The sequence below is a fragment of the Schistocerca cancellata genome, chromosome 2 (assembly GCF_023864275.1).
Source record: "Schistocerca cancellata isolate TAMUIC-IGC-003103 chromosome 2, iqSchCanc2.1, whole genome shotgun sequence".
Classification (NCBI taxonomy): domain Eukaryota; kingdom Metazoa; phylum Arthropoda; class Insecta; order Orthoptera; family Acrididae; genus Schistocerca; species Schistocerca cancellata.
In genome coordinates this window covers 1,102,880,340-1,102,895,163 of record NC_064627.1, presented here as the reverse complement: position 1 = coordinate 1,102,895,163, position 14,824 = coordinate 1,102,880,340, and the positions used below count along the sequence as shown (strand labels likewise).

The following is a 14,824-nucleotide window of genomic DNA, read 5'->3' as shown; positions in this document are numbered from 1 at the left end:
GTCCCCTAGAACTTAGAACTACGTAAACCTAACTAACCTAAGGACATCACACAACACCCAGCCATCAAGAGGCAGAGAAAATCCCTGACACCGCCGGGAATCGAACCCGGGAACCCGGGCGTGGGAAGCGAGAACGCTACCGCACGACCACGAGATGCGGGCGTGGACCGTACTATTACAATTGTCTTTTGATTGTTGAGACTTGTAATACTTACTTTTTAACAGTATCTGGAGTAAAATTGTGAGCTTTGGGATCGTAGAAAGTATGTCATACAGAACTTCCTGTGGCTCTGGAAGCATGCTTCGATAGTCGAAGTGGTTAAGGCGACCGCTCACGACAAGTGAGAGTTCTGAGTTTGCGTTCCTGTCCAGCACAAATTTTCATGTGTCATAGGTAGGTAACATCTTTATACCTTATGCAGCTAACGTCAGTAAGATTCCACAATTGGGAATAAATTTCATAAAAATGCCTTATACCATTTGAAATGAGGCACTGTCACCGTTTACCGGACTGCACAACACGACTCCAATCTGCTGATGTCTAGTTTCTGTGTTTTTTGGCCCATTGAAGACGTAGAGGTTCGTGTGTCGTAATGAGTGTACAAGATATTCTACTCCAATTGTCCATTGTGTGAAATTCGCTTTGTAAAAATCGCTCGGAAATTGGTTGATATCGAGCTTTGCGTACTGACAGCAGCAGTTTGATTTGAAGCCGACTGTCGTTGACAAGGAGTAACAGTCGTCTCCGGTCCCTGTAGTTTGATGTTCTGATGACGACTGTTCTTACGCTGAGTTACGCAGCTGTGAGGGGGACACCATTCCTTGTTGACATGTTGGGCAGTCCGCAATGATGATAGGAAGACTTTCTGCCGGTCGTTGTGGCCGAGCGGTTCTAGGCGCTTCAGTCTGGAACCGCGCGACCGCTACGGTCGCAGGTTCGAATCCTGCCTCGGACATGGACGTGTGTGATGTCCTTAGGTTAGTTAGGTTTAAGTAGTTCTAAGTTCTAGGTGACTGATGACCTTAGATGTTAAGTCCCATAGTGCACAGAGCCATTTGAACCATTTTGAAGACTCTCTGGTTTCAAACTCTTGGAACAGGAACGCTCAAACAGACCGAAAAGTTCAGTGTAGAGTTGTGCACAGTCCAAGTTCCAGCCTGCTTAGCCCACCACGAGCTAGACCGCCGGTCCCACTGGGCTGGTGAGCTGAGCGCTCGCCCCCCCCCCCCCCCCTTCCCACGACTCAAACAGCGGGCCAGCACCGCGTGGCTACCGTACTGGGGAGTGCCTTGCATCTGATTGCAAACTGAAGGTCAGCAGAAATGTGATTTTGACGTGGTGTCAGTGGAGCCTTGGGTTGCCAGGTTTTCTAACTGAAAATAAAGGAGAATATTAAATTGCTAAAGTGTTGTGCTGCGTAGCATTCGCTTCAGAACTGTTCCAGAGATTCGACAGCCAGTAGACTGCTCCATTCGTACCATCAACGGAACAGGCTCTGCTAACGGTATATTACGCCTTCCACATCGCTGGATACGGGTTCTACACAACGCTGGTGACTAGTTTGAAGGACAGTAACACGTGCAAACATGTAACTCTTTTGTATCGGTTGTGAATAAATAGTTGGCACTATTTAAGTTCCAACCCTTGTACATAACAGATGTCGACATAAGCAGGTGGTGGGTCGTTAGTTTAATTTCATTTTCCTATTCATGTTGGACAAATCGCTGCCCATTTAGAGACTGGGAATGAAGAAAATAACAGCATTAGGAAGAAGAAATTTCTCCATACCACACTGTTCTTTTTCTATTACAGGCTAGCTGCTCGGAGGGCTAGAGTCGCTGTACCTGTCAAATATTTCAGTTTTCTGCCCTGTAGCGTTCCGCGACTGTTTGCTGTTTGTCATAGACTGCCTCAAGTGCACTGTCTCGCGAGGCACCCAGACTTGACCAGAGGCCGATAGACTGGCTCAACAGCACTGTCTCGCGAGAAACCCAAACTTGACCAGAGGCTGATAGACTGCCTCAAGTGCACTGTCTCGCGAGCCACCCAGACTTGTCCAGAGGCCGATAGACTGGCTCAACTGCACTGTCTCGCGAGACACCCAGACTTGACCAGAGGCCGATAGACTGGCTCAACTGCACTGTCTCACGAGGCACCCAGACTTGACCAGAGGCCAATAGACTGGCTCAACTGCACTGTCTCGTGAGGCACCCACACTTGACCAGAGGCCGATCGACTGGCTCAACTGCACTGTCTCGCGAGCCACCTAGATTTGACCAGAGGCCGATAGACTGGCTCAACTGCACTGTCTCGCGAGCCACCCAGACTAGACCAGAGACTGATAGACTGGCTCAACTGCACTGTCTCGCGAGCCACCCAGACTTGACCAGAGGCCGATAGACTGGCTCAACTGCACTGTCTCGCGAGACACCCACACTTGACCAGAGGCCAATAGACTGGCTCAACTGCACTGTCTCGCGAGAAACCCAGACTTGACCAGAGGCTGATAGACTGGCTCAACTGCACTGTCTCGCGAACCACCCAGACTTGACCAAAGACCGATAGACTGGCTCAACTGCACTGTCTCGCGAGACACCCAGACTAGACCAGAGACTGATAGACTGGCTCAACTGCACTGTCTCGCGAGCCACCCAGACATGACCAGAGGCCGATAGACTGGCTCAACTGCACTGTCTCGCGAGCCACCCAGACTTGACCAGAGGCCGATAGACTGGCTCAACTCCACTGTCTCGCGAGCCACCCACACTTGACCAGAGGCCACGGAACACAGGCTTGGCGGGCTGGGTCCTGCTCCGTGCACGAGTCTAGTTGTACGGTTTGCGCGCCGGTGACGTCGAGTCGGCAGCAGGAGTGGAGGCGCTGAGGCGGCCCGTGTTGCAGGCGGGGGACGAGTGCTGCGGCTCGGGCCGGACGCCGGCCTGCCGCGAGGCGTGCCGCGCCGTCTTCCGCGCCAGGGGGGCGGGCGCCCACGCGCCCCCGCAGGAGCTGCTGGACGACGCGTGCGCCGAGCACAGCCCGCGAGTCCTCTCCTGCGTCCGCCAGCAGGCTGCCGCCTCGCCCACCATAGACCCCAGGAACTGTGAGTACCACCACCAGCCGTCTTCTTTTTAATTGCTGTGCAATTTGAGCCCAACTAACTGAATTACACTCCTGGAAATTGAAATAAGTACACCGTGAATTCATTGTCCCAGGAAGGGGAAACTTTATTGACACATTCCTGGGGTCAGATACAACACATGATCACACTGACAGAACCACAGGCACATAGACACAGGCAACAGAGCATGCACAATGTCGGCACTAGTACAGTGTATATCCACCTTTCGCAGCAATGCAGGCTGCTATTCTCCCATGGAGACGATCGTAGAGATGCTGGATGTAGTCCTGTGGAACGGCTTGCCATGCCATTTCCACCTGGCGCCTCAGTTGGACCAGCGTTCGTGCTGGACGTGCAGACCGCGTGAGACGACGCTTCATCCAGTCCCAAACATGCTCAATGGGGGACAGATCCGGAGATCTTGCTGGCCAGGGTAGTTGACTTACACCTTCTAGAGCACGTTGAGTGGCACGGGATACATGCGGACGTGCATTGTCCTGTTGGAACAGCAAGTTCCCTTGCCGGTCTAGGAATGGTAGAACGATGGGTTCGATGACGGTTTGGATGTACCGTGCACTATTCAGTGTCCCCTCGACGATCTCCAGTGGTGTACGGCCAGTGTAGGAGATCGCTCCCCACACCATGATGCCGGGTGTTGGCCCTGTGTGCCTCGGTCGTATGCAGTCCTGATTGTGGCGCTCACCTGCACGGCGCCAAACAGGCATACGACCATCATTGGCACCAAGGCAGAAGCGACTCTCATCGCTGAAGACGACACGTCTCCATTCGTCCCTCCACTCACGCCTGTCGCGACACCACTGGAGGCGGGCTGCACGATGTTGGGGCGTGAGCGGAAGACGGCCTTACGGTGTGCGGGTCCGTAGCCCAGCTTCATGGAGACGGTTGCGAATGGTCCTCGCCGATACCCCAGGAGCAACAGTGTCCCTAATTTGCTGGGAAGTGGCGGTGCGGTCCCCTACGGCACTGCGTAGGATCCTACGCTCTTGGCGTGCATCCGTGCGTCGCTTCGGTCCGGTCTCAGGTCGACGGGCACGTGCACCTTCCGCCGACCACTGGCGACAACATCGATGTACTGTGGAGACCTCACGCCCCACGTGTTGAGCAATTCGGCGGTACGTCCACCCGGCCTCCCGCATGCCCACTATACGCCCTCGCTCAAAGTCCGTCAACTGCACATACGGTTCACGTCCACGCTGTCGCGGCATGCTACCAGTGTTAAAGACTGCGATGGAGCTCCGTATGCCACGGCAAACTGGCTGACACTGACGGCGGCGGTGCACAAATGCTGCGCAGCTAGCGCCATTCGACGGCCAACACCGCGGTTCCTGGAGTGTCCGCTGTGCCGTGCGTGTGATCATTGCTTGTACAGCCCTCTCGCAGTGTCCGGAGCAAGTATGGTGGGTCTGACACACCGGTGTCAATGTGTTCTTTTTCCCATTTCCAGGAGTGTATTTAAAGCACGTTCGAGAACTGCCGCAATCCGACTTGCTCGACAGCTTGTAGGGTGTGGCAGTTTTCTGCTGTACAGTAAGCGTGTCGTATTTCATTAACATTTTGAAAGATTTGAAAGGTCTCTGTTGGATTCTTTTCAAGTTAATTTCTTAAATATCTTGACATTTACGGCATACATTCCACTTCTAAATTTACTGTGGTGTTTCTGACTCTATCTGGGAGGAGACTGAGCAGTGCAACGTGTTACTTTTACACATAATCAAGAACGATCTGTCACACCACTACACTTTAAAACACAGTTTATATGTAATTCATGTCACACAGTCTCATACGGAACCTACATCCGCTCTCTTTTATATACTGTATATGTTAAGATACTGTCATCCCCTTTCCCTTCTTTGTGAAAGGATGAATAAGCAGATGTATTTCTAGTTGCATGCTTGATGGTAGCAGACAAGCCTGTCTGCTAGAGAACAGGGCGGACCAACGTCGGAACAGGTAGCTACGCTTTCTAAAAGCAAAGAGGCTTCTATTCTTAGTATGGTCCTGTCCGTCCCTTATCATGTTGGTATACGAAGCTGCCTCTCTGGTCACTTCCGTTTGTATCTGTGAAGCACCCTCGGTAGGGGCCCACGGCAGTCGGTCTGCAGCGAACGTCTGAAGTGGTAAGATCTCCGGCTAAGCGCGTGTCTGCTAAGTCCGTAGGACAATGGATTTCTTAAGTTCAGCCTAACTGAAAATTTAATCACCTTTATTTCAAGTTTAGATCTAAAATATCTAATGTTGTCTTAAATTGCAACACAGTGTAATTCGAGTGTGAAGTTCAGAATATCTTCAAGTAGCTGCTTTGTCACTACTTTGTGAGTGTTGATGATCCGTAAATCTAACTAAGATCATCAATCTTAAATGCGAATGTGCGTGAGATTATAACGTCTCGTCTTGACAATATTTTTCAGTATAGCAACTTTTCTTTATGTTCAACCCACTTGTGGTGTACTTTGTGAGACCAGTACCACGTGCTTATACAGTTGTTTGACCCATCAGATTAATAGTAAGACGATTTGTTTTGCCATTCTTCCACAGAAAATCAGACTCTCCGTTGAAAGCATTCCCAGCAGAGTTCAAGCCGCCATAAATAAGAGAGGTGGACGCTCCTATATTAATCTCCACTAACAAATGTTCGGAAACCTTTGAAAAAGTAGTATATGTTTGTCTCCGTATCTTCGTTACTGGAAAGAAAGAGAAAGAATAATGATAAAGTAAAAGCAAATGGTCGCTTGGAACAGACGAAGCGATTGGACAATTGCAGCCATCAGTCTGCGTATAACCTAAATTGTGTTCTCTTCTCCATTAAGTAACCACTGGGGTAGGTCGTATTACTATTAAGGAGACCGAGGCCATCCTAACCAACAGTACACAAGTAGCTAATGTATTTAACAACCATTTCTTAAGTGTAGGAGAAAAAATTGGTGAGGACAGTTCAAAAGAAAAAGCCAGGCAGTACATGGAAGAGTCTGTTTTGAAAAAAAAAATAGTCAGATTAAGTTTCACCTAACAACCTCTTGTGAAATAAGTAAAATTATTAAATCTTTGAAAAATAAATGTTCTGTTGGAGTAGATGACATCTCTAATAACATATTAAAATAATGTGGAGCAATTACAGCTGAGGTTTTGAGTCGCATATGTAATGCATCATTAATTCGAGGTATTTTCCCAGACAGGTTAAAACAGTCCATTGTCAGGCCGCTCTACAAAAAAGGGGACACCACAGATGTCAATAATTATCGGCCAGTATCCTTGCTTACAACATATCCAAAAATCTTCGAGAAAGTAATGCACTGAAGAGTGGTTAGCCATCTCAACAGTTATGGGATACTTAGTAAATCACAGTTCAGATTTCAAAAATTCTGTTCCACTGAGACAGCAATATGCAATTTCACTGTCCACATAACAGAGTCTTTAAATAGTAAGATGTCACCAATAGGAATTTTCTGTGACTTGTCCACAGCATTTGATTGTGTGAACCATGACATTACGTTACAGAAATTACAGTTCTGTGGTATAAATGGAATAGCATTTGAGTGGTTTAAGTCGTACCTACAGAACAGGCAGTAAAATGTTTCCTTATATGGGTCAAGTGATTTAAATAAGTTTGCCACTTCATCTAACAGGGGTGGAATTACATTAGGTGTCCCACAGTGTTCAATCATGGGTCCCCTTCTGTTCTTGATGTAATGTGAATGACCTCCCTTCCTATCTGAAACAGGAAGCTGAACTGACACTGTTTGCTGACGATACTAGCATCACTACTAATCTGGTAAAAGAAGCTCCAATAGAAAATGATACAAATAAGGTCTTTGGTAAAGTTGTTGTTGTTGTCTTCAGTCTTGAGACTGGTTTGATGCAGCTCTCCATGCTACTCTATCCTGTGCAAGCTTCTTCATCCCCCAGTACCTACTGCAACCTACATCCTTCTGAATCTGCTTAGTGTATTCATCTCTTGGTCTCCCCCTACGATTTTTACCCTCCACGCTGCCTTCCAATACTAAATTGGTGATCCCTTGATGCCTCAGAACATGTCCTACCAACCGATCCCTTCTTCTGGTCAAGTTGTGCCACAAACTTCTCTTCTCCCCAACCCTATTCAATACTTCCTCATTAGTTATGTGATCTACCCATCTAATCTTCAGCATTCTTCTGTAGCACCACATTTCAAAAGATTCTATTCTCTTCTTGTCCAAACTATTTACCGTCCATGTTTCACTTCCATACGTAGCTACACTCCATACAAATACTTTCAGAAATGACTTCCGGACACTTAAATCTATACTCGATGTTAAAAAATTCCTCTTTTTGAGAAACGCTTTCCTTGCCATTGCCAGTCTACATTTTATATCCTCTCTACTTCGACCATCATCAGTTATTTTGCTCCCCAAATAGGAAAACTCCTTTACTACTTTAAGTGTCTCATTTCCTAATCTAATACCCTCAGCATCACCCGACTTAATTCGACTACATTCCATTATCCTCGTTTTGCTTTTGTTGATGTTCATCTTATATCCTCCCTTCAAGACACCATCCATTCCGTTCAACTCCTCTTCCAAGTCCTTTGCTGTCTCTGACAGAATTACAATGTCATCGGCGAACCTCAAAGTTTTTATTTCTTCTCCATGGATTTTAATACCTACTCCGAATTTTTCTTTTGTTTCCTTTACTGCTTGCTCAATATACAGATTGAATAACATTGGGGAGAGGTTGCAACCCTGTCTCACTCCCTTCCCAACCGCTGCTTCTCTCTCATTCCCCTCGACTCTTATAACTGCTATCTGGTTTCTGTACAAATTGTAAATAGCCTTTCGCTCCCTGTATTTTACCCCTGCCACCTTTAGAATTTGAAAGAGAGTATTCCAGTCAACATTGTCAAAAGCTTTCTCTAAGTCTACATTTGGTAAAGTCATTAATTGGTTTTTTGCAAATGGGCTTGCTCTAAGCTTTGAAAAAAAAAACACAGTACATCCAATTTTCTGCTGCAAAAATGCAGCCTTCAATAAATGTAACACATCAAGAGAAGTCAGTAGATGGGTAGAGTATACTAAGTTTTTGGGTGTACACATAGATGTGAATCTTAATTGGAAAATTCATATTTTGGATCTTCTGAAGCGACTAGGTTCAGCAACTTTTGCGATCAGAATAAATTTTTGGTCCTATGATCATGTACGGCGCGTAAACAGCCTCTTTCTTTATTTTGCATCTGCAGACGTTCCTTGCTGCGACAGAGCGTCAACGACGGACTGCCGCGACGCGTGTCGGCGGATACTGCGCACCGAGAACGTGGGCCTCGAGATCGTGGACAGCCTGAAGGAGGCGGGCTGCGGCGAGCCGCTGCCCCACGTGAGTGCGGCTCTCAGTCGTCAAAATAATGTGCCAGTTGGATTAGAATTACTACAAGCAAATTACTGGTGACTAAATTTCATCATGAACAAGTCCTAGCGACTGCTATGTAACTCACTTCTTCGTATCTTTTTGTGTTCGAAAATAATCAAAGTAACTAATTTATCTGGCATGCATATAGGCACATTCCGACATCCCGGCCAATGAATGATAGGTGAGTAGGCGAAACAGACATGTCGTGGTGGAACATCTACATCTACATCTACATCCATACTCCGCAAGCCACCTGACGGTGTGTGGCGGAGGGCACCTTCAGTACCTCTATCGGTTCTCCCTTCTATTCCAGTCTCGTATTGTTCGCGGAAAGAAGGATTGTCGGTATGCCTCTGTGGGCTCTAATCTCTCTGATTTTATCCTCATGGTCTCTTCGCGAGATATACGTAGGAGGGAGCAATATACTGCTTGACTCTTCGGTGAAGGTATGTTCTCGAAACTTTGACAAAAGCCCGTACCGAGCTACTGAGCGTCTCTCCTGCAGAGTCTTCCACTGGAGTTTATCTATCATCTCCGTAACGCTTTCGCGATTACTAAATGATCCTGTAACGAAGCGCGCTGCTCTCCGTTGGATCTTCTCTATATCTTCTGTCAACCCTATCTGGTACGGATCCCACACTGCTGAGCAGTATTCAAGCAGTGGGCGAACAAGCGTACTGTAACCTACCTTCTTTGTTTTCGGATTGCATTTCCTTAGGATTCTTCCAATGAATTTCAGTCTGGCATCTGCTTTACCGACGATCAACATTATATGATCATTCCATTTTAAATTACTCCTAATGCGTACTCCCAGGTAATTTATGGTATTAACTGCTTCCAGTTGCTGACCTGCTAGTTTGTAGCTAAATGATAAAGGATCTATCTTTCTGTGTATTCGCAGCACATTACACTTGTCTACATTGAGATTCAATTGCCATTCCCTGCACCATCCGTCAATTCGCTGCAGATCCTCCTGCATTTCAGTACAATTTTCCATTGTTACAACCTCTCGATACACCACAGCATCATCTGCAAAAAGCCTCAGTGAACTTCTGATGTCATCCACCATGTCATTTATGTATATTTTGAATAGCAACGGTCCAATGACACTCCCCTGCGGCACACCTGAAATCACTCTTACTTCGGAAGACTTCTCTCCATTGAGAATGACATTCTGCGTCCTGTTATCTAGGAACTCCTCAATCCAATCACACAATTGGTCTGATAGTCCATATGCTCTTACTTTGTTCATTAAAGTGTACAGTACAAGTGTGCAGTACAAGTGTACTGCAGGGATTCCAGCTGTGCATAGCCTTGAAATTCTTAACAGACACGAGGACGAGCATAAGCAGCAATACAGTGTGTTTGAGAAATTTTGCGGCAAACTTCTGGGAGTTTTAGAGGGTGTTTTGAGGAGCAAATCGGTGATAGAAACTCTTGTCCGGAAACGTCATCGCGTGCAGCGCGTCGAAGTTATAAGCTCCGGCGCCTGCCAATGGGCGACCCCTTCGGCAGCAAACGTAACTTTCTACGCTAATGGACGGTACACGAAAGTCTCGCAATGTTGTTTGTCATTCAGTGGTTGCTACTGATTGCAAGTATCACCATTGCAGAAGATTGAGATAGCTGCTGCGTAGAAAGGTCTTGCCTCCTACGAATACAATGCTCTGTTGCCTTGCTGGATGACGGTTTCAGACACGGGTCTCGGTCCGCACTTTATTTTTCTCCACTCACCCTTTTTAGCCTCCAATGGAAACCCATGTCCAAAACAACAATATCATCCATCAAGAGAACAGATAATCGAATTAGTCGCAGACTAGGCCTTTCTACGCAACAGCTAGCTTCATCTTCTCCACTAGCGGTCTTGGCAATCAATCGCGATCAATGAATAATAAACAACATTGCGAGAGTTCCGCCTGTGGTCCATCAGCCTACAGAGTCACATTTCCTGCCGAAGGGGTGGCCTGGTTGCAGGCGCCGGGGCCATAACTTCAATGGTGTGTAGCGTCGTTGGACGACGCTTCCAGACACGGATTTCTATGCTCCATTTGTTCCTCAAAACACCCTCTACAACCCTCAAGGTTTGTCGGAACATTTCTTTGACACTCCATATATACCACACTACTGTCTTGTCATCGATATGAGGACAGGCTAAGCTGACGACTGTTAGGGTGACGATCATCTTGAACCATGGGGACTTTCAACTAGTATCTCCATTCTTCTGGCCTCGTTACTTTTCTCCTGTGTACGTGCGAAGAAGACTTTACTTTTTTTGGGCTACCCAAATGAATTCGCCTTATTCAGTGCTTTACGGGAACACTGCACGATACACAGTCCATTATTATCATCATAGAAAAAGTTACCAGAACAGAATTGGTGTTAATCAGGTACTATATTTCCAGACTTGGATCACTAAGAGATACCACAAATCAAGATACCTCTTAGATAAGAATCTAAGGGAGCGTGTATTTCACAAGTTATAACTCTACAATTTGTGTGTGTGTATGTTTGTGTGTGTGTGCGTGTGTGTGAGTGAGTGAGTAATATTAAAAATGTTGTTTGACTATAATATGTAATGCAATACGTAGGGCGTATATCATGTTTTGAGACTGTTAAGCAAATGTATTGTATTGTATGGAACTGGGGATGCAGAGGCAGAGGCTTCGTCCCCGCCGTAACCCCCAGTGCTACACAACCCCACAAGTGGCTACAGCTGTCTACTCACCCCAACGCCGCCCCACACTGAACCCATGGTTATTGTGCAGTTAGGCCCCCAGTGGACACCCCCCCCCCCCCCGGAAACCTCTCACACCAGACCAGTGTAACCCCAATCGCAATGTTTGCGTGGTAGAGTAATTATGGTGTACACGTACGTGGCGAATGTTCGTGCAGCAATCGCCGACATAGTGTAACTAAGGCGTAATAAGGGGAACCAGCCAGCAATCACCAAGGCAGATAGAAAACCGCCTTAAAAACCATCCACAGACTGACTGGCACAACAGATCTCGACATCAATCCGCTGGACGGATTCGTGCCGTGGACCGGCCCGCCTTCCCGCCTGGAAAGCAGAGCGTTAGACCGCACGGCTAATTGGGCGGGCTAGGTAAAAGTAACTAGCTGTAAGAGGCTAGATTCCGTTAAATGAAATTAAACAAGAAAATCTACGAAGCACTAATCATTGACTTTAATTCTGTTTCAGAAGAGATATATAAATGTTATCTTTCATTAAAGAGCCAAAGTTCCTGAAAGAAAGGATTCTATTAACTTCCCTAACATAAACAGGTACTTCAGAAATAAATTTTTGAAGAACAAGGTAAATTTGAAAAGTTTTGAGTACCGTGTTTACTCCTTTGAACTGCAGCCAATGTCAATATGTCTTTTATTGTGGAGATTAGCAACTGAATCAGATGTGCTGTGGCAGCTACATTCTACAAGTATCTCTATGATATGAAAAGTCATATCAGTCAGTACTCGTATATACACGGTGTTACAAAAAGGTACGGCCAAACTTTCAGGAAACATTCCTCACACACAAAGAAAGAAAATGTGTTATGCGGACATTTGTCCGGAAACGCTTACTTTCCATTTTAGAGCTCATTTTATTACTTCTCTTCAAATCACATTAATCATGAAATGGAAATACACAGCAACAGAAGGTACCAACGTGACTTCTAACACTTTGTTACAGCAAATGTTCAAAATGTCCTCCGTTAGCAAGGATACGTGCATCCACCCTCCGTCGCATGGAATCCCTGATGCGCTGATGCAGCCCTGGAGAATGGCGTATTGTATCACAGCCGTCCACAATACGAGCACGAAGAGTCTCTACATTTTGTACCGGGGTTGTGTAGACAAGAGCTTTCAAATGCCCCCATAAATGGAAGTCAAGAGGGTTGAGGTCAGGAGAGCGTGGAGGCCATGGAATTGGTCCGCCTCTACCAATTCATGGGTCACCGAATCTGTTGTTGAGAAGCGTACGAACACTTCGACTGAAATGTGCAGGAGCTCCACCGTTCATGAACCACATGTTGTGTCGTACTTGTAAAGGCACATGTAGAGTATCCCGTATGACATCATGATAACGTGCTCCATTGAGCGTAGGTGGAATGACATACTGACGAAACTAAAGTGAGCTCTAACATGGAAATTAAGCGTTCCCGGACACATGTACACATAACATCTTTTCTTTATTTGTGTGTGAGGAATGTTTCCTGAAAGTTTGGCCGTACCTTTTTGTAACATCTTGTAAATTTGGAAATCATAACTGATATTCGAATGTTTAAATACACACACTCTAATTACTACCCATTAAATTTTCTGTCCAGTTTAGTTATTTCGTCTATACAACACATATTAGCCAAGAAAACCGGTGGTATTTAGAAGATGGTAGTGTTTCTTTACAATCTCCTCTGAACAATATGTTATGATTGGTTTATTTCTGCAATTTGTGACGAGAATTGATGGTAGTGGTGTGTTCGTTCCGCTAATTATTGTGAAAGTGTGTAACAAAACTGGTTGTTTAACGGTAAATTATAAGTGTTATTTAAAATTCTTTTTCTGGTGAAATGATGTTTTCGCTTTGGTAATTTGGAGTACTTACTGTCAGTTCGGACACATCGAGTGAGGCTGCGCAGTGATTAGCACACTGAACTCGCATTCCGTTGACAACGGTCCAAACCTGCTTTCGGACATCGCGATTTAGGTTTTCCGTGATTTCCCTAAATCACACAAAAGCTGGAATGGTTCCTTTGAAAGGTCACGGGCCCCATCCCTCCCTGATCCGTTGGGACCGACGACCTCGCTGCTTGGTCCCTTTCCCCAAATAAACCAACCAACACTCTCAGAGTTCGGACACACTTAGTTTTACAATAAATTAACACAGTAAAATGCTTCCTACATTATACTGGCAGCATTCCGTGCACGTGGCTGACCTCATATGATTACTGTTATGCGGAAATGGCAGCTTGTGTCTTTCTAAAGTAAACACTAGAGCCTAATTGGTCGTTGGTCTGCACTGTTATTAACGTTCATTGTGGAAACATGAGGTACGCAGCGAGACTGACACCTTTCCCCGCTTTGCGCAACCGTGCAGGACCACCTGTGGCAATGCTTCATGCAGAGCCGCGACCGCAGCGAGGACACGAAGCAGTCGCGCATCGACCTGCTGGGCATGGACTCGGCCAAGCTGCACTGCTGCTACAAGGCGGCCAGCTCCAGCTGCCGCCGCCTCTGCTTCAAGACTTTCTCCAAAGAGTGGATCCAGCACTGGAACGAGTTCAACACCAACTGCCTGCAGCAGGTCTCCGAGGACAGGCTCATCCACTGTATCGACGAAGGTACGTCACCCGCCTCTGCAACACTTTCACTCGCGTACAGCTCTCTCCTAAAACTAAAACTAAACTCCACGCGAACATCTTCAATAAAATTCTTCAGGGTATCAGACCGCATCGTCATAATTTAAAATTCTTTCAAGAAGCCCGCGTCCTGGCGAAACAGCCTCTCACTTTCAAAAGAAAGATTCGGGAGGCGATAGAAATAGCCAAAAGACCCGCCAACATGAATAGAGAGGACGGGTACAAGCTTCCGAGGTCTTGGCTGCCTGCAATAGCAGGGCTACGGAGCGGCGGCAGAGCCGTGGCGGCCCATGCAGACACGCGGAGAGCCGCAGTAGTGGTCGCGAGCACACAAAGCAATGGCACGCCGCAGCCGGCTCCTGGACAGCATGTAAACAGTGCGACGTCACAGCCATCACCTGTTCGCTATTCGTCCGTCTCCTCCAATGGGGTGGATTAATATAAAGACCAATAGAAAACAGCTATTTCAGCCAATGACAGATAATAAAGGAAACACCAATAAAGCATACCTTTCACCGCTCCTCCTCCTCCTTTTACAGCCAATCAAGTAACGACACGGTTTTCTCGTGCAGCTATTTAAGGAACCAAGTGTGTTTCATTTAGCAGTTTAACGTAAGGCCCTGATGAAGGCTAGCTGCAACGCTGGCCGAAACGTTGGCGCATTTTAAATTATGACGATGCGGTCTGATACCCTGAAGAATTTTATTGAAGATGACAACGGCCGCGGAAGCCTACGCTTACATCCACGCGAACAGGTCATAAAAGCCCAACGGTACCGACCGGCCGCCGCGTCATCCTCAGCTCACGGGCGTCAGTGGATGCGGCATGTAGTCAGCACACTGCTCTCCCGGCCGTATGTCAGTTTACGAGACCGACAACTCTCTCCTGCTAGCAGGAAATCGTACCTACTGCTTCACTCCTCCTGGCATAAAAACTCGTATGGTCGTAAGAATT

The 14,824-nt window shown here is 46.7% G+C and overlaps 1 protein-coding gene across 1 annotated transcript in view; it reads left to right on the top strand.

Moving 5' to 3' along the window:
- The window catches only part of LOC126163117 (reversion-inducing cysteine-rich protein with Kazal motifs), a gene marked incomplete at its 3' end in the record, with an annotated part of 348,934 nt that overhangs the window by 275,471 nt on the left and 58,639 nt on the right, over positions 1–14,824 (top strand). The window contains exons 6-8 of the mRNA XM_049920040.1: positions 2,903–3,101; positions 8,350–8,483; positions 13,609–13,852. Coding sequence (XP_049775997.1) covers positions 2,903–3,101; positions 8,350–8,483; positions 13,609–13,852 — 577 coding nt within the window. The remainder of the gene's footprint in view (positions 1–2,902; positions 3,102–8,349; positions 8,484–13,608; positions 13,853–14,824) is intronic.